Source organism: Balaenoptera borealis (assembly GCF_965194805.1).
Source record: "Balaenoptera borealis genome assembly, chromosome: 4".
Classification (NCBI taxonomy): domain Eukaryota; kingdom Metazoa; phylum Chordata; class Mammalia; order Artiodactyla; family Balaenopteridae; genus Balaenoptera; species Balaenoptera borealis.
The window spans coordinates 123,870,874-123,895,200 of record NC_138861.1 but is presented as its reverse complement, the minus strand read 5'-3'; the positions used below and the strand labels follow the sequence as shown (position 1 = coordinate 123,895,200).

At 37.5% G+C, this 24,327-nt stretch overlaps 1 protein-coding gene across 17 annotated transcripts in view; it reads left to right on the top strand.

The window, feature by feature from the left end:
* The window catches only part of CAMK2D (calcium/calmodulin dependent protein kinase II delta), a 285,667-nt gene that overhangs the window by 250,732 nt on the left and 10,608 nt on the right, over positions 1–24,327 (top strand). For all 17 annotated transcript variants that reach the window (XM_082389668.1, XM_082389669.1, XM_082389674.1 and 14 more), the window contains one exon: positions 23,477–23,552. In XM_082389668.1, coding sequence (XP_082245794.1) covers positions 23,477–23,552 — 76 coding nt within the window. The remainder of the gene's footprint in view (positions 1–23,476; positions 23,553–24,327) is intronic.

The window sequence follows — 24,327 nt, the reverse complement described above, 5'->3', positions numbered from 1 at the left end:
CATTTGCCCAGGTTCTCTTAGCTCCATATATGAGTCATTGCCAGCATTTCTCTCGACATCTTCTCAGTGCCTCTGCACATACATACTAAACACACATTTGCCATCAGTTTTCTTCTTTTTGGTCTCAGGGCTGTTTCTCTTTTTTAACATCTTTGTTGGAGTATAATTGCTTTACAATGGTGTGTTAGTTTCTGCTTTATAACAAAGTGAATCAGCTATACATATACATATATCCCCATATCTCCTCCCTCTTGCGTCTCCTTCACACCCTCCCTATCCCACCCCTCTAGGTGGTCACAAAGCACCGAGCTGATCTCCCTGTGCTATGTGACTGCTTCCCACTAGCTATCTATTTTACATTTGGTAGTATATATAAGTCCATGCCCCTCTCTCACTCAGGGCTGTTTTAGAAGTGTTAATTTTGCTGCCATTGTTCGTGCAGTTTTGTATTCTTATTTTTTTAATTTAGTATACGTAACTACAATTCCTACAGGCCACTTGTCTAGAAGCCATTCCAGAAAAAGAATGGTAAAATCAGGGATATTTAAAACAGAAGTATTAAAGGAAAAGAAGTATAAAACAAATTCAGAGAAATGATCCATCAGATAATTAAACATTATCTGGAAAGATTATTACCTAATAGTATCCCCATAGGCTTTAATTCTGTAGGTAGCTTAGTAAGATATAATTTTGAAAAATTGTATTCATGTTATAGAATAAAGAACCTGGAAATTCTCAGGTCAAGGAGACATATAGGCTATTTAAGAAATAAAAATGACTATAGACCACAAGTTGCTAGTCACCTCTGCTGACTTCTTCCTCTTTGGTCATACAGAACAGCTGACACTTAAAATGTAGTCTCTATTTAGATTACTAGCGCACTGACCTAACTTTGCTAGAGGTAGTCAGTCATTATTTACAGTGGAAAGGTGGATAGCTGTGTCGAGGATTTTATTTAGTAGATCTATTTTTTTTTTAATTTATTTATTTTATTTTTGGCTGTGTTGGGTCTTCGTTGCTGTATGCGGGCTTTTCTCTAGTTGCGGCGAGCGGGGGCTACTCTTTGTTGCGGTGCGCAGGCTTCTCATTGCGGTGGCTTCTCTTGTTGTGGAGCACAGGCTCTAGGCGCGAGGGCTTCAGTAGTTGTGGCACGTGGGCTCAGTAGTTGTGGCTTGCGGGCTCTAGAGCACAGGCTCAGTAGTTGTGGCGCACAGGCCTAGCTGCTCCGCGGCATGTGGGATCTTCCCGGACCAGGGCTTGAACCCGTGTCCCCTGCATTGGCAGGCGGATTCCCAACCACTGCGCCACCAGGGAAGCCCTAGTAGATCTATTCATCTCCCTCTTGCCTCTGAGCTAAAATTTGAACTGAAGTAATTTTATGAATCACTGATGCCAGTCTTATTAGATAAAGAGATTTTTTTTCAAACAAATAAGCAGATGTGCCATTTAGCTTTCCCAATGATTCAGAAAGCATCATCTTTACAAGTATTTTGGAGTCATTAGCTCTTTCACCCAAACAAAATGTTTATATGACTTTTTACATTCTTCTCCTGAACAGGAATCAAAAAGAAGAAATAACCTGTGCATTATTCACTGGTGAGACTGAATCTTTAAATAACTGAATAAAATTAGGAGAATACCAACACCTCACTGTATGCAAGTCATCCTCTGAGGAATATATTTATTCTTAGGTGATTACAAGCAGGGTTTTAATAAGTGGTCTTTCTCACCTGAATTGGACTCTTCCCTATACTACATATTGGCTTAGGATGATTGCTATTGACCTGTGTAAATGTCAATATATAAACAGAGTCCCTGACAGTCTCACCTTATAGCTTATACTTATTTGGTGAAATGGAATTATATCAGAACTTCTCAACAGTTCTTCTCTTGAAATCACAATGGATACGGGTTTCATCTCACCGCTGGGATTTCCCAAATTGAGACAGTATTTGTCTTTATAGTTATGCTGAGTCTACACACACCAGATGTTAGAGAAATTAAGTGTAATATTGAGATCAAAAGAAATGTCCAGTTGATAAGTGAGCCCAAAGTGCCTTGGTTCCTTTCCTTAAACTCAATGAATAAATTTTTCAAGTGTCTGCTTTATTTTCCTAGGGTGGATGTGGCCACAGAGTCATATATGTATTAGGCCTCATTTGTGTTCTTTTTAAGACTCATACAGCCTTTTGGTGGTTAACCTTTTTAATATTGAATGATATCAGAAAACTTTAAGACTTAGAAGATCCTTTGAAAGATCACCCAGGCCATCATTCTTACTGTAAGACAGGTGGCACATAAAACTGTCATAAATGTTTTTGATACATATATTATGGTGGTGATAGGCTTGTGTGGGAATCTCTCCATTTATTAGTGCACTGTCTTTCAGAAAGACCCTCATATATTTATACACTTGAATGACTGTACTCTTTTCTCTTTACCTCAGAGTTTGCCATAGCTCTGAATAGCCTGGTAGGGAATGTGTTTATTGTCCAGCTCTGTTAGAACCCAAAGTTACACATATATCCAACATCTAGGAGCTCACAAAGACCAATGAATTATATCCCCTGACCAAAACCACACCCTCGCTACAAAACTATATCCTATCCACAAAATTGCATGTCTTTCTTCGACACACACGCTTTCCAACTCTATCGTTTCTGTATACAACCTTGTTATCAGGGTGAAACACCACAACTTTTAACATACTCTTAAAGGCGTATTCCCCTCCGTTCAGCCACCGCTCCGTTCCTTCCTGCTGGTCGTCCCCCCTAACACCAGCACCTCGACTGGCATCGTTTCGTGGTGGGGTATGGATCCCTTGAACACCATATCGCATGCTTCCCCTGCCCGTGTGGTGCACATTCCATCCCGTCCCTGAGGACCAACCTGGCAGGGACAGGTCTACCTCCCCTCCACTGTAAAGAAACACGGGGAGGGGGAATTAAAACATCATGGTGACCTAACCGGAGGAAGAAATGAGGTGAACCAACAACAGGGTACCCTTTTCTGGCCTCTTCTGGAGGAAAAAGGTAGAAAGACTACCAGCTGTCAGAGGAGGAAGAAAGCAGAAGTTGTAGTAGATTAATAGTCCTTTCCATTCAGTGGAACCTAGAGCACCTAGAGAGCCGGGATTTGGGGAAGACCCATTTTCCTTGAACTCTGCTTATTAGTTTCCATTCAGAATGGCCTTTGGCTTTCAAGAGGCCCTGGTCCCTGTCACCCTTGATTTGTATCTAAGTTATCTCAGTTTCTTTTTTTTTTTTTTTTGGCTCTGATGTCCTGCTAGCCATCTTTTTTTTTTTTTTTTTTTTTTTTTTAATTTATTTTATTTATGGCTGTGTTGGGTCTCCGTTTCTGTGCGAGGGCTCTCTCCAGTTGTGGCAAGCGGGGGCCACTCTTCATCGCGGTGCGCGGGCCTCTTGCTATCGCGGCCTCTCTTGTTGCGGAGCACAGGCTCCAGACGCGCAGGCTCAGCAATTGTGGCTCACGGGCCCAGCCGCTCCTCGGCATGTGGGATCTTCCCAGACCAGGGCTCGAACCCGTGTCCCCTGCATTGGCAGGCGGATTCTCAACCACTGCGCCACCAGGGAAGCCCCAGTTTCTTCATTCATTCAGGGAATGTTTACTAAATGTCTACTGTTTGCCTGAGCTCCACGTCTTCTCTTTGTGAACTAGTTTTATTCAAGAGCTTTCAACACCTCAGGCAAAACATTCTTCTGTGTGCTTTATATGAATCTTCTGTGCTATCATTTAAGCCATTTCTCACATTTAATTCAATAAATATCAGGAAAACTTACTGAAAAAGTGAGACCCAAGGTAAGTGTATTTCATATCTAAACGTCCTTTTATTTTCTTTTTCTTAAAAACCTTCAGCATTGAGTTATAACCACAACATTTTTCTGCCCCAACTCACAGTCACCCTAAGGGACTTGGCGTTGTTTTACAAGTCCTCTTAAAAAGCTTCTGGTCCTGTGTTTTCTTTCTCCAAGGCAACGTATTGACTTCCTAGTGTTGACCTTGTGAGCAGCTTCCTAATTTTGTCCTGTCCTCAACCCAAATATTATCTCTGACGCTACATCAATAAATTCAGTGTAACAGAGAGATACTAATAGTTTAAAAACAAATAAGCATCTTAACGAAGCATAGTTATTACCATAGAAGCACTGTGATAATAACAGGCCATTATACACTTAAAAAAAAAAAAAAAGGTTTTCTATTAGAATTTATGGTGTTTTCAAAATATGATTTTTTTAGGTCCAAAATTAACAAAATAATCATTCCATTTTGAATATATGCCTAGTAATTCACTAATTTCAGGTGTTGTCAAACAGCTGGCATTAGTGGCGTTTCGTGAGTAGATGGCAGTGCTGGCGGTACTGCTCTCAGTGGGTGTGGGTGTCCCTAAAGTGGTCCTTTTGACGCTGTATACATGTGAAGACTGTCCTTTGGTTTGTGGCTATAGCCACGGTTTGCAGGGCCTGTCGCTGTGTGCCACAATGTCTCTCCACCTCCTAGCCTGCCCAGCACCCTTGCTCAGAGTCAGCTACTTCTTCCTGATGCGTGCACATCAGTTTGGTTCATTTACTGCTCTTTCACAGGATGCCAGAGCTGTGCAACCCTTGTCGACGTTGGGCTCCTGTGTGCCCTTAAGTGATCTCTGTCACTCATCCTGCTTCCGGCATCTCACTTCAGCTCAGCATTCAGCAGCTGCTTGGATCTCTTGCTGCATTTTATCTTTCTTACAGCTCTAGGCCGGTGGGACTCTGTACCGCAAGCAGAAATGTATTGCAGAAATGTGAGACTGGCTGCATGTGGGGACTTCATGCTTGTTTATACTCTTTTTCCTTTTGCTGACAAGTAGGTGATGGTAATGAAGCTGCGTAGAATGTTTGCATAAGGCCCAGTTTAAGGACACAGGTATTGACAGCCTTATCTCTTGACTGGAGGCAGGTATATGATGACACCTGGATGTCATGGTCTCAGCTAATCTACAGAATCACTTGATTAGTGAGCTTTTTGTGATCTGGACACAGATCACAGTAGTGGACAGTAGTGTCTTCTGTAAATCTGGACAGTAGTGGACAGTGTGATGACTAAATACTCAAATTCTACTGTTTAGTGCAAATCATCGTTTCTGTGTAGGCTTCCCTGGGGCAGAGGACCGCTTGATGCCAGTCTCCTTCCCACCTTAAGCAGTCTGTAACTCAGCACTTGCCTTGCATGCATTTCTTGCTTCAAGAGAATCTGCAAATTAAGAAACTCTTGGATATTTTATTTAAGGACTTTTGATGATTATGTCATTCCATTAGATTGAAAGTGTCTTAGAAGACCCGTAGTGCAGTGTACAGTAACTTCTTTTAGGTTTCTAATCCAAACTTTGATTTTTAAAAAGGTTTATTTAGAAGAATTCTTGTCTGCATGTGTGTGTCTACCTGTTGATCTTTTAACTTTTAGATCAAGATCAATAACTGATAGGACTGATGCAGAATTCATTCCATTCTACCACCGATGTAAAATTACTTCATTTTCTCTTTTTTTTTTCCCACATTCCTTTATTTTACCCTCTGCACTCACTCTGTTTTTCTCTTTACTCTTTGCCTTCTGTGAGATTTGAATGTTAAATTTGTCAGTGATAACCTCAGGCTTGTTTAGCCCTGCTGACAAAATATGGGGTCAAGAACTCTTGCCAACCCCAGGTTAAAACAAAGTCTGAAATCAAAACAAAACAAATGAAACCAACCAACAAAAGCATGTAGCTACTCATTTTATCATTAGAGAAGCGTAGGCTCATTCTATAGTAATACCCTTTCTCAGTTCTAAGTTTTTATAAATGGCTTTTTTAGCAAATTTGCAAAAAATTCTCATACACTTTTAGAAAACTCCACAGGGAAATAATGTAGCATGATTTTATTAAATACTGCATAAATTCTAAAAGCATATATGTTATAAGATTCTTTCCATCAGTTTCCAAATCTTGATTAAGCTACCAGATTTTCAACTTTGAATTTATTTTAAAATTTCAGAGTTTAAAAATCTTAACGTTTACTATTCATAGATATTACTTTATATGGCAGTTAATATAGGAGGTAATCAGACTACTAATTTATATAATCAAAAATTTCATGGTCAACAAGATCTAATTTACATTATAATGTAGTTGCATATATTGAGTGTTAAGACTTTGCTCTTTCCATGCATCTATTTTTCCCATTACCTGATAAAAATTTAATAAGCTGCTAAATTTAACATGTGCAAGTTTTAGAATATTTTATTACTCTGTCTCCTTTTATCTTTTTTTTTGGATTATAACTTTATTACTTTTTTTAACTGAGGTAAAAAAATATTAGCAAGGATCTGATTGGAATCTAGAGTCTACACTGTTTCTAGTTCCAGCTTTTATCCAACTTGCTTTAAGCAAGTTGCATAACTTGTCTGTGGCTCAGGTTTCCCCAGGTTACAGAATTTAGATGATGAAATCAATAATACAGAGTTGCAAGTTTTTTTTCCTACCCCACTTTAATGCAGTACTATTAAATGATTGTTATAAGGTCTCATATTTTTAAAATATGTGCAATTATACATTGTACAATAATATATAATAAAGTAATATATGTTAATAATATAAACTATTCAGAATAACTATAGAAAGATAGTTAATTCAAAGTTGAATTAAATCACTGGGCTCATAGGAATAAATCACTGCAGTTTTAGGGAATGTTATTACAATGGGAAAAAATTATCTGCTAACCTGTGTATCCAAAGTTATTATAGTACTAATGGACTGTAAAATTAGTACTTTAACTACATTCCAGTAAGAGTTATTATGGGGTTGTATTCCATGTTTTTAAAGTATCTACTATATAAAATTACTTAATATCTAGAATTACTGTTTGACCTCATGAATTTCTATGCAGAAGTTAAATCATAATTATTTGTTTTTATTAACTATGAACTTTATAATTCTGAAATTATTTATTAGAATAAAATAATTACTTTAGTGAAATACTATGTCCTCTGCTGAGTTTTTATTATTTTCTACGAATTAAACATATCTAGAAATTATGTGAAATTATATGTTTGTATCCCTTAGTGATTCTTCTTGTCAGTGAAAAGGCCTTATGGTGTTTTTTTTTTTTTTCTGGTATGGATTTCTGCAGTATAATTCCTTTGATTTTCTCAGGAGAAACTAGGTCTAAAGTAGTCAAAGAAATAAATCTTAGTCCTGTGCATTTTTAAATTCATTCTACCAGATTATAAGTCATTCAATTCAGACCAGTATGTTAAATGGAGAACTAAGATATTACAGGGAGAAGCAAAAACAGCATTACTGAATGAAGGCACTTCATAGAAGAGACTATCTAGAAGTAAAGGGTTTTTATTTATTTGCATTTGGAATAGTATTTTCGTTATTCAGTTTAGCGCAACAAATGTTCCATGGGCCCCTGCAGTGTAAGGTGCGCTACGGAGGCGCTAGCCACGCTTCTTGCCCTCATGAGTAAGTCTAGAAAAGATAAAGATGATTCTGCATAATGTACCTTCTTTGTTTCTGGCTTGTATCCAGATAATTCTAAAACTAGAATAATATATTCATTGAAAAACAAACATAAGGACATAGCTACAAATAGTCATACGTGAGCAAATACAGAACATTTCAGATGCATGTAACACATGTAATTCCTAACAAAGAGACCTCTATTTGAAAAATTCGGATTCAATTAGTTTTTTTAAAAAGATCACTGAACACCTACTATGTACTAGATATGATAGACTAGGCTGAGGCCAAAAAAGCTTACCGTTTCCCTCAAGGAGTTCTCAGTCATGTAGTACATTCTTTAATGAAATTATATCTGCTGGTCCATTTCCCCAATGAATGGCTATTTTTGCATTAAAATTTTATTCTATGTTAAAGAAAGTTTCTTCCAAGGTACATGAATGTTTATCCTTAACACTTAGTGAATTAGGTAGTCTATCTTTTCTTTGTTTCTTTTGATATGTAATAGTGTAACATTTTTCCCTTGGTCAGTGTTGTTAAGCAGAATGTGCCAGTCCATCATATGAAAAGTAGCATCATATTTGGTACAAAAAGACAGATTTAGTTATAGGTATTGCTTTTTTTTTTGTCTCCTCAGTTTTGCTTATATACCCAGTCTATCAGCAAATCCTACGGGTTCTCCCCTCAAAGTACACTCAATTTTTTTTTTAATTGACTACTCCTCACTAACTCCATTTCCGTCACCCTGGTCCACAAAAGCATCATTTGCCTACATTATTGACATGACTTCTTAGCCAGTCTCCCTGCTTTGGTATTACCTGTTTATGGTCTATTCACAACACAGTAGTCAGAGTAATGCTTTTAAAATATATCAGATTATGTCTTGTTTCCATTGGCTGCCAATGTCATTAGAATGGATTATAAGGCCCTCAGTGATCAGGACCTCCTCCAGCTATACCTCCCTTTACTATCTGACTTCATCTGCTATTAGATGTCTCAGGAACACTATCCTGATACGTATCAAGCTGGTTGCTGCCTCGGGGCCTTTACACTTGCCATCCCCTGCCTAATATGTTCTGATACAGATTCCATGTGCTTGCTGCCTCTTCTCTTTTTTAGTCTCTGATCAAATGTTACCCTGTCAGATCTTCCTTGATGACCCTGTTTTAAATTGTTTCCCTCCAAATCCAGTGCTCCCATTCTCTTTCTCTGCTTTCCTTTTCTCCTAGTATTTATCATTATCTGGAATATGGATTTTACTTATTTGCTTACGGTCTCTCTCCCCCTACTAGGATATAAATTTCTTCAGGGCAGAGATTTTTGACTGGTTTGTCCACATTTATATCCACAGTATCTAGACCAGTGTTTGGCAAGAGTAGGAATAATAAGTATTTAATTGATGGAGGAAGGAAATAAGATAGAAATCAACCATGCCATGTCCTAATAGTCACTAAAAAGACTAGAATTCTCTAAAAGTTATGATCACATCTCAACTTTTTATCTCCATAGGTTTTTGTCCACATGTTCCCTGCCCCCACCCATAATTTAGAAACTAAAAATATACAAAATGAAAATTTCAAAAGTAAGTCACAGGATCCTCTTTCCTGTTTGGATGGAGGATGTGTTTTGGTGTCAAAGATAGTAGGTTTGAATTACAGCCCAGCCCTTTATGAGCTAAGCAATCCAGCTGCCCATGTAAACCTCTCTGAGTCATATTGTGTACAGTGGAGATAATGATGTCTCAATACTTAACCATTTTTTACCTTCAAAAGTAAAAATTTCGTATGGTTCAAACCTAACAATAATAACAATAACAAAATGTAGTCATGTTAACTAGAGATAATATTTGTTAAATGCCTGGCCCATGATAGTCAGCAAAATTAATTATATTAATTCTGGCCGTTCTTTCCTAGGAGTACATGATATAAGCACAGAGGTTCACTACTAAAAGAGTCCATAAATCTAAAGGGACGTGTGATTTTTATTGTAGCATCAGTGTTTCTATTTTCTAAGCCATTTATTTTGATAAGTGGGTAAACATCTGTAAACGTTAAGACCCACAATATAGAATCCAGCCAATCTACTTACATAAGCAAACAAAGAAGCTGCCCAAGTACAGAAAATAAATTCATATTTGGTTTAAAACCAAAGCCAATCTTTTTAAAAAGCTTTTATTAAGGTAACAGTATTATTTTAATTTGTCATGAATTTTAAACAATTAGATTATTTTAATTCACTGTTTTTTTGCTTCCATGATATCATGTAGTAGGCACTTAATAAGTTAGTAAATTAATTATGAGGTTTTTGCATTAAGTTAATTTTGTTTGAACTCTTAAAATTTTTGAGTTTAGCGACATATTTTGTTTTTAATTAAACATAACATTTTAAGTAATGACTCAGTCTTTCCTCATTTAAACTGATCCTTTTTTCCCTGGATGTTTTCACGTATTTTGAAAACTTGGCTTATTTTGAGTATGTCTTGATTATCCCTGATGAGAATAAAAGAGAAGTATGTAGACTGATTGTTTTCGACAAAAGTAAAATACATATTTTAAAAGGAGTGTATCTATGCCAAATTCTCAAGCAAACTATCTCAAGAACCATAACATAAAATGTCCTTCTTGGAGACTGTGATTAGCCAGTTCAGTGTTTCCTCAGAGGGAAACTAAGCATCTTGACAGAAGTTAACAGTTTAAGTGTGAAAGACCTATTATTTGTTTGTTTTTGAAGTAATTCATTACAGGATTATTGGTTTCTTCATTAACATCACTACATGTGGTTATTTACACTATGTCTATCCAGCAAAACACAGATGGCAAATGTTAAGGAGATAATTTGGGATTTTAGGGAAAGTTTGAGTAATAGACAAAAACCTATCATCACTATGTGTTTTCAAATTTAAAAGAAAGAAAATAAAGAAATTCTGCTTCAGAATGTCATTTGTTTTCAATTTGAACTAGAGAATGTTTTCAATTGGGGAAAATAACTTGCTGTGGTGGCGTCTATTTTGAGTACAGAGTATTTTTACTCTCTACTTAGCCTAGTTTACTGAGAATTATAGTATTCTAATTTAAAAAAAATTGTATACTATTACGTTGTATAGAGTTACGGTGAACAAAAATGTAATGATACTGCTGAAGAATAGAGAATTACCTCTGAAAATCTTAACAGTCTCGAATGACAGAAAAGACAGCTTACTTTAAAGAGACTCCAGTGATTTTTTTAGAGGTACTGTGACCAGTGTAGAAACGGTATGAGCATATGAGATTGTGTTTTTAAATCTCTCTTCAGGAAATAGAAGTTCCTCATTTATAACCTTTATAAGTAAAAAAAAAAGATTAGACTAAGATGGAACTTACTAACGCTATTTAAATATATGAACAGTTAATAAAAATGAAGTGTGGTGCTTGCTTGTTTGTTATGGAGGATAAAACAAGCAAAACGTTTGTTTGGGATGAATGTATAAGCTCCTGTATCTGAGTTGGTAAGGTCCTTAGAGTCTGTACTAGAATTTTCTAACATGAGCAGTGTTGTGAATTATTGAAGAATTTCCTCTTCAGTGGTTTGTGATGTGTTGTATAATCTGCCTATGCAAGTGCTAAAGATAACCTTTATAGGCATTCTCAGTGGTCTGTCCCCCTGGAACTTCAAGTTTCTAAGTGTGGACTGTTAATTACTCATCAGATAACCTGAATGGTGTCTTTGATGAATGTTCATCTTTTATATTCAACAAGTAATGGAAAAAAAGTATTTTATACTCACAAATATGTATCTACTATGTTACATTTTATGATAATTTACATTTATAATATATCCTAGAATAAATGAAAGCAACAGTAATATGTTGTTAGTTCTGAAATACATAGTTCAGAAATGTAATTCTTTCTATACTCACATTGATTAAAACAAGAATAACTTTACTGGTCTTGTAAAATTTGGCCAAGATATTCCAACAAGTACTTGTCAACAGGAAAAAATAATGCACAATCTAAAAGTTGAGAGTTATGTTTTGTTCGAGGACCTTACTGAGGACTATGGCTTGGGAGGCAGCCTCTCAGATAGCTCTGAGGAAGTGTCCCAAAGAGGTAAGGGAGGAGCCAGGGTATGTAGGAGTTTTTGCTGAAAAAAAAAAAAAAATTAGTGGAACATCAAAAGATTACTGCTAATCACACACACACACAAAAACAGACATCTCAAGTTAGTGAATTTAGTGCTTTGCTATATATGGGAAGATGCAAGCGTCTGGGCTCATTGAAATCATTCCTTTGATATTCATCTTAACTATCTAGGGCCAGTATCCTTGTTTTTTCCATCCTGAATTCCCCTCAGGGTGCACTGTCAGGGGTGGCTGCAGGGGCTGATGTCTTGATGGCAACAACATTCTCGTACTTTACTGAAATGGTAGGCAACATTTTTGGTCCACATACTTTTAAATCAATTCTCTAAGCTGAATTTAGATCAGAATATCCCAGAGCTAAAGTGGTTATATAGTGCCAGTGTGAGGTATATCACTTTAATAAAAAGCATTAGCCATGAAAACTCATTTAAGAATTTTTGGTCTGATAAGATATTTTCACCCTCCCAAATTAAGTTTTGAAAAATGTAGTAACTAATCACAGAAATGACTCTTGGTCCTAGGAGTCTTGTCACTGCTCTCTGTCAAATGCATGGGGACATGAGAAGAGTTACAGGAATTCACATCATTTTGTGAATGTGTGTGTGTGTGTGTGTGTGTGTGTGGTGAAAATGGGAGGTTATTTTCCTCCAGACCTTAAGTATGTCTTGCAAGTTGTGATAAGCCATTATAAATTTATCCAGACTGACTACTGCTATGCCTTTTCAATCCATGGTCTGACATCTCAGAAGGCTGTAATAATCATCAGATCATCAAAGTTAGGCATATAGGCACATATATTACATCGAGCCCTGGCCTTTGGATCTACAATGCTGTAGACAAATGCATTATACAGTTGACTTATCAAGAGAGTCTATTAATTTCCCATAATTTTCCAAATTAAAAACATTCCTTAACTATAGATACGTTATTTGTTCCATTAACTTTTTTCAGTAGTTCCCTAATTTACTATTGATTGTAGATGCTCTAGTTCTTTTGAACAATGTGTGGTGTGACTGGGTTCTATGACATATTTTGTGAATTGGCCTCTCTTTTTTCCACTTTACTAAACCTAATCTGCTCTTGCAGTTTCCATTCAATGATTCTGGAAGCATGGATTGGATAATGATAGACTTTGCAATGAAAGTTGCTGAAGATGAGAATTAGCTAGAAAGCATGGAATTACAATGACAGCAGACGCTGCTGCATATTCTTTTTTTTTTTCTTTTATTTATTTATTTATTTATTTATGACTGTGTTGGGTCTTCGTTTCTGTGCGAGGGCTTTCTCTAGTTGTGGCAAGTGGGGACCAGTCTTCATCGTGGTGCGCGGGCCTCTCACCATCGCGGCCTCTCTTGTTGCGGAGCACAGGCTCCAGACGCGCAGGCTCAGTAATTGTGGCTCACGGGCCCAGTTGCTCCGTGGCATGTGGGATCTTCCCAGACCAGGGCTCGAACCCGTGTCCCCTGCATTGGCAGGCAGATTGTCAACCACTGCGCCACCAGGGAAGCCCTGCTGCATATTCTTGAGCAGTAGTAAGATCTGCTGTTTTATCTTGTCAGTCTCGTCAAGGGAAATGGGTCACAATGAGATGAGTATTATTTAACACTTACAAAGAAGTGAAATGATGTTCTTATAGTTAAAATATCTGTATAATCTGTACAGTGGTGGGTGAGGAAATTGCTTAGTGTCAACCTCATTGAAGCAAACACTGGTGTGAGAAATACTGAAATGCGGTTAGGAACTTGTGTGAACCTGGAAACAAGGGGAAAAGACCTTAAAAAAATATATGGGACTTAATAAATGTAGTCACAGAATAACATTTTTTTATACTCTAACTGTAGTCAGCCTGGGTCTTTCTCAAAAAAATCCAAAGACATCACACTTCAATTAATTTTGGTGGATCTTTTTGTTTTTTATTTTTGCTTTTTGCAAAATGAGCAAAGATAGCGGATAGCCTTCTAGGCTCCTCCTGCATTCTTGGTCCAAGGGAGCGCTCTTGAATCTACCAGTTAAATTATTCAGGAAAGTGTAGTTATAAATAAACTTATCTAAGCATATAGTGAATTCTGTTTTTCATTGAAGTCAAATTTTATACTTTTTATAAAGGAATAAGTTACTTAAAAGAAACTAAATTAATTAAAAGCTGAGCAACAGCAGTAGAAATCATTGAAAAAAATAAAAGCCTACACTCACGGCTGCACAAGATTTTAACCCTTCTCAATGTTTTATACTGCCTATCCATACTGAGGACAGAGCATGAGCAGGTTGGCATTTACTTTTGACCTGAAAGATACATGCCCTGTTTTGGCTAATATCATGTAAAATTGATTGGAGGGGTTAGTTGGAATCATTACAGTTCCAAGATTTGGGGAAAGCTGGATTTCATTCACGACAAAACAAGCCCCCCCAAAACAAGGCAAAAAATAACTTTCCAAATATTTAAAAATCCTAAGTCTCATTCTCTCTTTTCTTAGTCTGATTTTTCTTTCGAGACAATAGTTTTGACCATCACCTTGGTTCTACAGTGGAAGAAAGAGACACCTCTTGAGAATGCTTAGTATTTCTCTTGTCATGCAAATATATACACCTGATGCCCGGAGACTACAATTTTAATCTTAAATCTAAGCAGTTGATATGAATCTTTGAACCAGTTTCTTAAAATCTTTTTTTTTTTCCATGTCGTCAACTCTTAACTGGAAATGGTACCACACCCATCTAATTCATAAAACATCTTAATACTTAGAATACTCAATGGTATTCATAATGTTGTCCTATTTCTAGCTTCTGCAAGTCAGCTGCAGGTGGCAGAAAAGTTACCCAATTACTTTAATGTGGATGGACTGAATTCTTTCATATCAGCAAATGTTCTATATAACTATATATAGCTTCTTTAGACCCTGAAACTTTTATGTAAGCCATTTTTAATGAAAATCTTTATAAATACTTTACACATCCTTTAATCTTTTAAAAAAATAGTAAATATTTTTTTCATCTTCAGATTCAGACTCATCTTAGGAATGACACAGCCATATTTTGTAACCCAATGATACCTTCACAAACCTTTTTAAAAAATCTAAACCTATTTTCACTTACACTAAATGATCACAATGCCAGACTTTTCTGTTCTTAAATATTTGTTAATCATTTAGTGTCAGACCATAGCAATTTAACAGGACTAAGACTAATAGTACTTCCCCAATTAACAATCTATGCCTTGAAACTAAGAGTAGTTAGGTTTTTATAGAGCAAAGTACAAAGATGATTTGAATAATTTATTTTATCTTTTAAATCTTGAGGGCCTCTAGCAATTAAAAGGCTGAATATTGGTGTTATTGAACAAGTGACTTCTGGATAAGTGAGCTTTACAATAATTTCTTGAAAAGCCGTCTTGACTAGAAGTTTGGTAATTTCCAGGTGTTATATTTGGATAAAATATTATATAATAGAGTATTAAACCAATCAACTCCAGAATCTTCGATGACTTTTATTTTAAAAGCCAAAATAATGGAAATTACTCTCCCAAATATTAACTAATATATCAAACTAGTGAAATAAAAATAGTCACTAAGAAACAAGCTGTTAATTGCACAGGAAACTCCAAACTGAGTTTAATAGGCACCTTTTTAGCTGAGTTGATAGGCACCTTTTTCTATAAAACTACCCAGAACATGAAAATGATCCTAATTTGTATATTTGCCTAAAATAAAAACTATTCCCAAGCGTTATTTTTGTTAATGGAAGCACGGAAAAAGACAATAAAACCATGGGATACCCAGTTTTGTGGAATTGGTGTATTAATTAATTACAACTCTGGCTCAGTAATTAAGTCATCAGTCACCTTCCCAGAGAAAGTTCAAAGACATTTAGGTAGTTCATTTAAGTTTATTATTTCAAAATATTGAATTAGGCACTATGGGCTGGAAAGGAACATAGATTAGTGAATTAAACAGCAGACAGTACCTCAGCCAAATAAAGCTCCAGCCCTGGCACAGCTTCTGAATTTGCTGGATGACTTGAGTAAGTCACTTGACCTCCCTGTCCTTCAAGTCTCTGGCAGGCAGGTACCCAATAACTCTGAGAAACGGAGAAGTAGTAGTTAAATTAAATAGAGCAAATTTTTAAAAATTTATTTTATTGAAATATAGTTGATTTACAATGTTGTGTTAATTTCTGCTGTACAGCAAAGTGATTCAGTTATACATACATATACATTCTTTTTCATATTCTTTTCCATATGGTTTGTTACAGGCTATTGAATATAGTTCCCTGTGCTATACAGTAGGACCATGTTATTTATCCATTCTATATACAGTAGTTTGCATCTGCTAATCCCAACTCCCAGTCCATCCCTCCCCACCCCCCTTGGCAACCACAAGTCTGTTCTCTACATCTGTGTGTCTGTTTCTGTTTCATAGATAGGTTCGTTTGTGTCATATTTTAGATTCCACATATAAGTGATATCATATGGTATTTGTCTTTCTCTTTTTGACTTACTTTACTTGGTATGATAATCTCTAGGTCCATCCATGTTGCTGCAAATGGCATTATTTCATTCTTTTTGATGGCTGAGTAGTATTCCATTATACATATGTATCACATCTTTATTCATCTGTCAGTTGACATTTAGGTTGTTTCCATATATTGACTATTGTGAATAGTGCTGCTATGAACCTAGGGGTGCATGTATATTTTTGAATTATAGTTTTGTCCGGATACATACCCAGGAGTATGATTGCCGAATTATATGGCAACTCTGTTTTTAGCTTTTTGAGGAATCTCCATACTGTTTTCCATAGTGGCTGTACCAATTTACATTCCCACCAACAATGTAAGAAGGTTCACTTTTCTCCACACCCTCTCCAGCATTTATTGTTTGTAGATTTTCTGATGATGCTCATTCTGACTGGTGTGAGGCGGTACCTCATTGTAGTTTTGATTTGCATTTCTCTAATAATTAGTGATGTTGAGCATTTTTTCATGTGTTTGTTGGCCATCTGTATGAATTCTTTGGAGAAATGTCTATTTAGGTCTTCTGCCCATTTTTCAATTGGGTTGTTTGTTTTTTTGTTGTTGAGTTGTATAAGCTGTTTGTATATTTTGGAAATTAAGCCCTTGCTGGTCACATTATTTGCAAATATTTTCTCCTAGTCTGTAGGTTGTCTTTTTGTTTTGTTATGGTTTCTTTCGCTGTACAAAAGCTTGTAAACTTGATTAGGTCCCATTTGTTTATTTTTGCTTTTATTTCTATTGCCTTGGGAGACTGACCAAAGAAAACACGGGTATGATTTATGTGAGAGAATAAATAGAATAAATATTGACAAAGAGTAAATGAGTAGAATTGCTAAGCTAAGATGATACATATAAAAAAAGCTAAACAACTTTTGATCACTGAGTAAGTAAATCTTTAGGCACAGTTCACTAAAAGGTTTTAATATTCGATACTCTGCTAACATTTTAGTGAATCTCAATTTGCATGTATAAATTCAGTTTATTTCCTAACCCAAGTCTCATTGTAGGCCAACTAGTCTTCTGAATAAGTTTTATTATTAAATAGTTTCACCTCAAACTAATAAATTTAAAATCTGAACAAAGATTCAGAAAAAGCCTGAGCTCAAATAACTTGGTTCTTTCTCTCCATTCAACTCTCTTAAAAGAAATTATAAGTTTAAACATTGATAGATGTGCCTAGTTTAATCTTTCTAGACCTATACAGATGACTTCCCCGTGGAAATACTGTGGCCTCATATATGGTGGTAATTCTGCTGATTTTGAGATACGCAGGACCCATGAATGCCTTTCCACTTCGCATAAGCACAGCCAGGCTGCTACCAGACATGATCATCTTCACCTCCATACTTGGCATTTATCTAATGTATTAAAATGCACACAGAACTTTATATACATTGTCTATCCATGTATTTATGTATTCATATGTGCATGCATTCAGAGACATTTACTCAATACTAGGTGTTAAAGGTAGAAAGTGGTCATGTCCTGGTCAGTCCTGTGAACATCCTGTGATAATGCTATAGGAGGACCACAGTGAGATTGAATAGCTGCGTCTGGAACACTCAAGAAAGTCCATACAGAAGAGGTGACATTGGAGCAAAGTTTTGAGGGCGATTTCCAGACAGAAGACAGAGTTTCCAGGCAGAAGGAACAGCGAGAGGAAAGGCACAGAATTATCAATGAGCCAGGACTAGTTGGGAAAGAGTGAGCCCCTTGGTGTAGCTGTAGAATAGGTTATGTGGGAGCCCTGGGGGAAAAGAAGTGTCGGGAAATGAAGCTGGAAAAAAATAGAGTAGGAACACCTTTAAAGAACAAACAAAGAAGTGTGAGCTTTGGCCTCCAGAGAGTGGGGGGACAGCACGGTCAGCTCTGTTCTATAGAGGGATGATTCTGCAGCAGTGAGGAGAGGAGGGGCTGGTGAGGAGAGGGTATGGGAGGAGAGGGTGTGGGAGGAGAGGGTATGGGAGGAGAGGGTGTGGGAGGAGAGGGGGGAGACCTCAGGGCAGGAGGGGTTAGGAACATCCGACAGCCTGAATCAGAGCAATGGCAATGAGCCCAGAGAGGAAGAAATGGATCTGAGAAAGATTTGGATGAATAAAGAGGAGCCGGTGATCAACTGTATGAGGAATTGAAAAGAGGCGTCAAGGATTTTGGTGTAGGCAGCTGAGTAGATAACGATGCCACCATCCAAGATGAGAAATACAAGGGAAGCAGCAGGTTTTGCAAGGAAGATGCTTGACGTCAATTTTGAGCACCCCAGGTGTGAAATGCCAGGACAACAGGGAGTGTTTAGATGGCAGTCACAAAAATGAACTTGGAACCCAGAAAGATTTAAGGTCCCTCATAGAGATTTGGCAGTCTTCAGTAGATGGTCAAAGCCAGAGGAATAAATGAGATTACCAAGAACAAGCAAAAGAAACCATGAAGAGGCTGAAGACATACCCTGGGAAGCAACACGGTAATTGCTAAGGATAAATTATATGACTCATGGATGATTGGATAAGAAAGCACTTGAGTTTGTTCATTCAAATATGTATTGAACATTTACTCTATGCCATGTACTATGCTAGATGCGGGTTGTAATGGTGAGGTACCTACCCCTCTGGAGTTTACAACATAGTAATAGAGAAAACTGATCAAATACGCACAAAGAAGTACGTAAATACAAGTGTACCAAGTGCTTTTAAACAGCAGGTGTAGGATATGTGTGAACTTAAAACACGGGGACCGTCTCCTAAAATGAGACTCCAAGTAGGATTTTTTGAAGAAATAATAGGTGAGTTGAAAGCTGATAAAAGAAATGAAGGCAAAAATGGGGGACACTTTCCCAAGACGAGAGGGCAGCTCACATGAAGAGCTGGCAATAGGAGGAAGCATGGTCGTTTTGAATTGCTGAGAGAAGGCGCCATGGGTGGGGTGTAGAGGATAAAGTAAGGTAGCCTTTGAGTGGGGCTGGTGAGATGGACAGGCTTTAGATTATACGAGGTTTCATAGTCCCTCTTCAGATAATTTTTCTGGACAAGAAATGATGGGTGATTGTACCGGAGTGATGGTGAGAAGAAAAGAAGTGGACTAATGTGTAAGGCCTTGAAAAGGCAAAGTCAATAGGACTTGAAGGATTGGATTCGGAGTGGGGGTGTGAGAAAGTCAAAAACATCCTCAGGCTTCTTTCTGGCTCGTGCATCTGGGTGGATGATGCCGTTCACCAGGACGGAGGTCCCTGGAAGAGCAAATAGGTTTGTGGCCACAGAAGTTCCTATGCTCAGTTTAGGGTATGTTGGGTTCCAGACGCATTAAAGATATCCAAACGGAGATTCCAAAATAGGCACAGACATACAGACCTGGAGGAAAAGTCTAGAAACAAGGTAACAATTTGGGAGTCGTGGGATACAGACAGCAATTTAAAACCCTGGTGTAGATAGAACCATAGGGATAACAGTATATGGTAAGAGGGCCTCAGACCGAGCCTTTAAAAGGAATTGAAACATTTAAATGTTCAATTTAAAATGTTCAAAATTTGCAACTCTCACATTGCAAATGAGAGTGAGATGATGAGAACAGAGAGAAGAGAAAAAAAGGGGAGTATTTCAAGATGGCAGAAAGGAGTAATCAGCAAACTCTGTGCCTTTGGGCAGTGCCTGTACTCTGTACTTCTCTGTTAACCAGATAACATCGGTCTGCATATCTCAGAAAATTGTCCTGATGCTCAGATCTGATAATGCTTGAGAAATGTTGAAATCTATCAGTTGTTTTATTACATAATCACTCTCAGTTCCCAGGGGGTTTTTTTGGTTTTTGAGGTTTTTTTTTTTTTTTTTTTTTTAAACACTGGGCCCATTCACACTCTTATCTTTCTCTTGCAGGCTTCTTTAGAACAATAAAGAGACAAAAAATATGAATTTGAACATGACAGTGTTCTCAATTCTTTCGCAGAATTGCATGGAAAGTAATCGCACTCAGGATCTGGAGCATTTCTCCCGCTTGCTTTTCTCTCCTGCCTTTCCCCTAGGAACCTGGAAATCCCCAGAAACGACTTTGGGACCTGTGGGTATAGGCTTGAGCACCTCAATTCTATAAATAAAACTATTTGGTAATCAGTTCCCTGTGATCAAGTGTCTAGCCATGAGGTTAGAAGCTTCTGGTACTCAGGGAACACCTTACTGATACACTCTTCCCTCACCTCCAGGGTAATTAGTGACACCGCTCAAGCTCTCCCCACTTTGGCATCCGGAGTGGCCATCACTTGACATTCAGGAAGAGGGAAGGCCAGAGGATAGTGACCCCTCCCCCCAGAACATAGGCGTCCAGGCACCTTGCGCGGTGATTGTTCCTCAGCCTCACTGCTGGCGAGAGGAGATATAGCTAGCATCAAACCCTCCTCCTTCCTCTAGGTCACTGCGGCAACAGTTCCAACCACAACAGACTTCTATATACAAATGATTCATTCCCAGCCTTCTGCTTTCCTTTAAAGAGTCAGCTGTCATGTGCTGCCCTGACTCAAGCGCCTTTGCTCCAGGGAAATAAGCACTCTAAAGATTACTGAGTTCCAGGCCCCTCCTGAGCCAAGAGAGGCACGTTGCTTTTATGATGATGCAGCACAGAAGCATTCTGGCTACTTCCCATTTGCCGTCCTGCCAGCTACAGCACCACTGTTTCTGAACATAAGAACTAAGAAGGCAATTTGTGTTGCTTTAATTATGCAGGACAAAAATTAAGCCAGTTGTAGGATGCAAACTGTTGAGGAGCTAATGAGTGTTTCCATAGTGGTTCAGAGTGAGACGTGGCCATGTACACCGATGTTTCTAATTGCATATTATGCTTCTGAAGGAATCTAGAGACTTTCAGGAACTTCAGAAGGTGACCCTGAACTGTTCGCACTTTGTAAACTAACTCTTAGCCTGATGAAGCTCTTCAAAGGGCAGTGATCTTATGTTCATTTTTTTCCTTCTTTTTTGTTCTAAAAAATTCACATTGTTTTCTAAACTGTAGTTTTTTTTTTCCTATTAGCCACATAGCATCCTAAGAAATCTATTAGTTTTAAATGAGGATTTAATACGAGGAGGAAGTTTTGGTAGTCACATTTTTCTAATCTCATTTTCTGAGCTCCTCTGCACCAGTGTCCTTTATATTCTGGAATTGGGTCAGCTGTCATGCGTTTTTGCCAAATGTTCATACTGTTGATGCTACAGACAGATGAATCACTTATTGCCTAACTAAATTAAGCTAAAATGTGCCATTGGCACCATCCCTATTACAGAATTATTCCCTGCCACTACTTCTGTCAGTATGCTTTGATGTTCGATATATTATAGCTATTCATTCATCAAATGATCATGGACAAGAAATGTTTTAGGTGTGTATAGGAGCTAAGAAACCTTATGTTATTTTTTTCAATATAAATGAAATTATGTAAATAACTGAATATGGAATCTAACCTGTATGGAGATTATTTTTTGATATTATCAACCTTGACATTGTTAGCAACCATTTGTGGACAAACCATATTTTATAAGGTAGTCTCATACAGTCTCAGTAAAGTCAAGTTAGGTTTACAGAACATTTGTTTTTTGTTTTTTGTTTTTTTACATCTTTATTGGAGTATAATTGCTTTACGATGGTGTGTTAGTTTCTGCTTTATAACAAAGTGAATCAGTTATACATGTACATATATCCCCATATCTCTTCCCACTTGCATCTCCCTCCCTCCCACCCTCCCTATCCCACCCCTCTAGGTGATCACAAAGCACCAGGACTTTTGTTTTAAATAAGGAATATCACAACCTGGATAACCTGGAGGTTTTTGGTTTTTTGTTTTTTTTCTTCGGTACCAATAAGTCTTTATTCATTGTATTTTCCCAAGGAAAAGAAGGGGAAGGGAAAAGGGTCAGCATGTGTAATACAAAATGATAGCAAATGGGAAAGGAAGTACCTGGCACAGCAAAATCAACCAACAAATAAACACTGCCCAGATGGGGTCGCCAAAGCCCAAGGGGGCTCAGTCTCCTGCAGTTCAGTAATGAGGGGAATAACCTGGAGTTTTGAAAGTGAATATAAACTTTAAGTTTGTGGTTAAGAATCTGCTAAAAAAAATCAGATTCATTAGAAATGCAAACTGGTTGACTTTAATCAATAAGAACTAAAACCAGACTTCAGCTTTTTCTATGATGAATAGCAGCCTCACTAAGATAGATGGAAATAACTTTTGGTGATTACCCCCAGTTTATTTCCAGTGATTTAAGAAAGTATCACAATGTTCTTTAAACAAAATTCAATTACGTTTAATTTTTAAAATATTTTATGCCTTTATTTCCTTAGTAAGAGAATACTGTTCTGAAATCAGGAAAAGGTTATCAACATCAGTTGATCAAATTCAACTTATTGAGCATCTGTTTTATTAAAGACATTGGATAAAGCTTTTTCGAGGATACAAAAAAATAACATGTTCTTTGCCCACAGGGAGCTTTTAATTTAACTAGGAAGACATTACACAGTAAACCAAGTTTAGTAACAATTTAAAACAATAATTTAACTAAAGAAGTTGTCATGGTATATAGCATATGCTTAATTGCCAAATGAATAATACAAGGTAGGCTTTCCAAAAAGGGAAAGAACACTTGAGGCAGATGAAGTAGATGGGATTTGAGCCAAGCCAACTATTAATAATTTTACTGATTATGGGCTAGGAATAGAAACAAATCATGTTTGTTGTCAGAGTTGACAGCCATACGGGGGGACTTCCATCTCCATCCACGGCATTGATTCATACCTTGTTTTTCCAATTTACAGTTTATGGAAGGCCATTTATCTAAATATGATGGCAGTTACAGTGTTAGCACCCTCTTTTGTAGGGTTAGATGAGCTGAACAATAAAAAAAAATGCAAATAATTAAAGTTAAGTGTCTCAATGCAAGATGTCCGCTATACTCTGAAGACAGATTAAAATAACACAAAAATGCTAATAAACTCAATCATGTTGGTAAAGGTAATAAGAACTACTTTTTAAAAATATAGCCTTGACCTTCTGGGTGACTGTTGTTTTCTAACAAAGGGAGGGCAGCAGTGCTTCCCCAGCGTGAACATGCTTACCTGAGGGTCCTGGTAAAATACAGATTCTGAATCTGTAGGTCTGGAGTAGGACCTGAGAATCTGTGTTTCTGCCAGGCTCCCAGAAGAAGGACCTAATGTTGATCTGTGCACTTTGAGCAGCAAGATTGTAGAGAGGATAACACCAAGATTCTGAGAGGGATGTGTCTTAACTGGTAACACCCTGTTTAAGGAAAATAGCAGTGTCATTAGAGTAATTTTATATGGCTTTTGCCCTTTATTCTCACCCAACTCCTTATCTTTGCCTTTAGCACGAAAGCAAGAGATTATCAAAGTTACTGAACAACTCATCGAAGCTATCAACAGTGGGGACTTTGAAGCTTACACGTGAGTAGAGGCACATTTATTTTGCTTTCATGCATATGACAAAGTATTTTCTATATGAGTGCATTCTTCAATGTACCTGACTCATGTATATTTAACGCCAGGTTTGATACACCCACAGTAGCTTCATTTCAACGTATAAATGACTCAAGTGCCTCTAGGAGAGAAATAAATGTAATTAAGATGTCAGAGAGAGAAGATGAGACTTCTGATGGGAAGACTGGGGATTTCTTTGTCAGTGCACAGAAGCCTGACCCTCTGGCGCCTCCATGTGAGAGAAGGCATTCCAGGCAGAGCAATCCATGAGAGCAAAGACACAAGAAACAGGAAAGCACATAAATAGTGCACTTTGGCTTAAGGGATGTTTTTCCTCGCAGTTCTGAAGAGGTGATGGGACCGAGAAAGCGATTAGGAGGCACCGTCTGGCAGCCTTTTCCCTTTCCAGCCAGCACAGCTCAACTTTATCTTCATCTCTTTTAGGGGTTTGCCTCTTAGATAAAATTTTATTTGAAGAAAGGGTTCTAATGTTAAATTTAAAGTTTACCATAGGTATTAAAGGAAGTCACTTTTTTATTTATTTATTTTTTAAATTATTTATTTAGTTAGTTATTTATTTGGCTATGTTGGGTCTTCGTTTCTGTGCGAGGGCTTTCTCTAGTTGCGGCGAGCGGGGGCCACTCTTCATCGCGGTGCACAGGCCTCTCACTGTCGCGGCCTCTCTTGTTGCGGAGCACAGGCTCCAGACACGCAGGCTCAGTAGTTGTGGCTCACGGTCCCA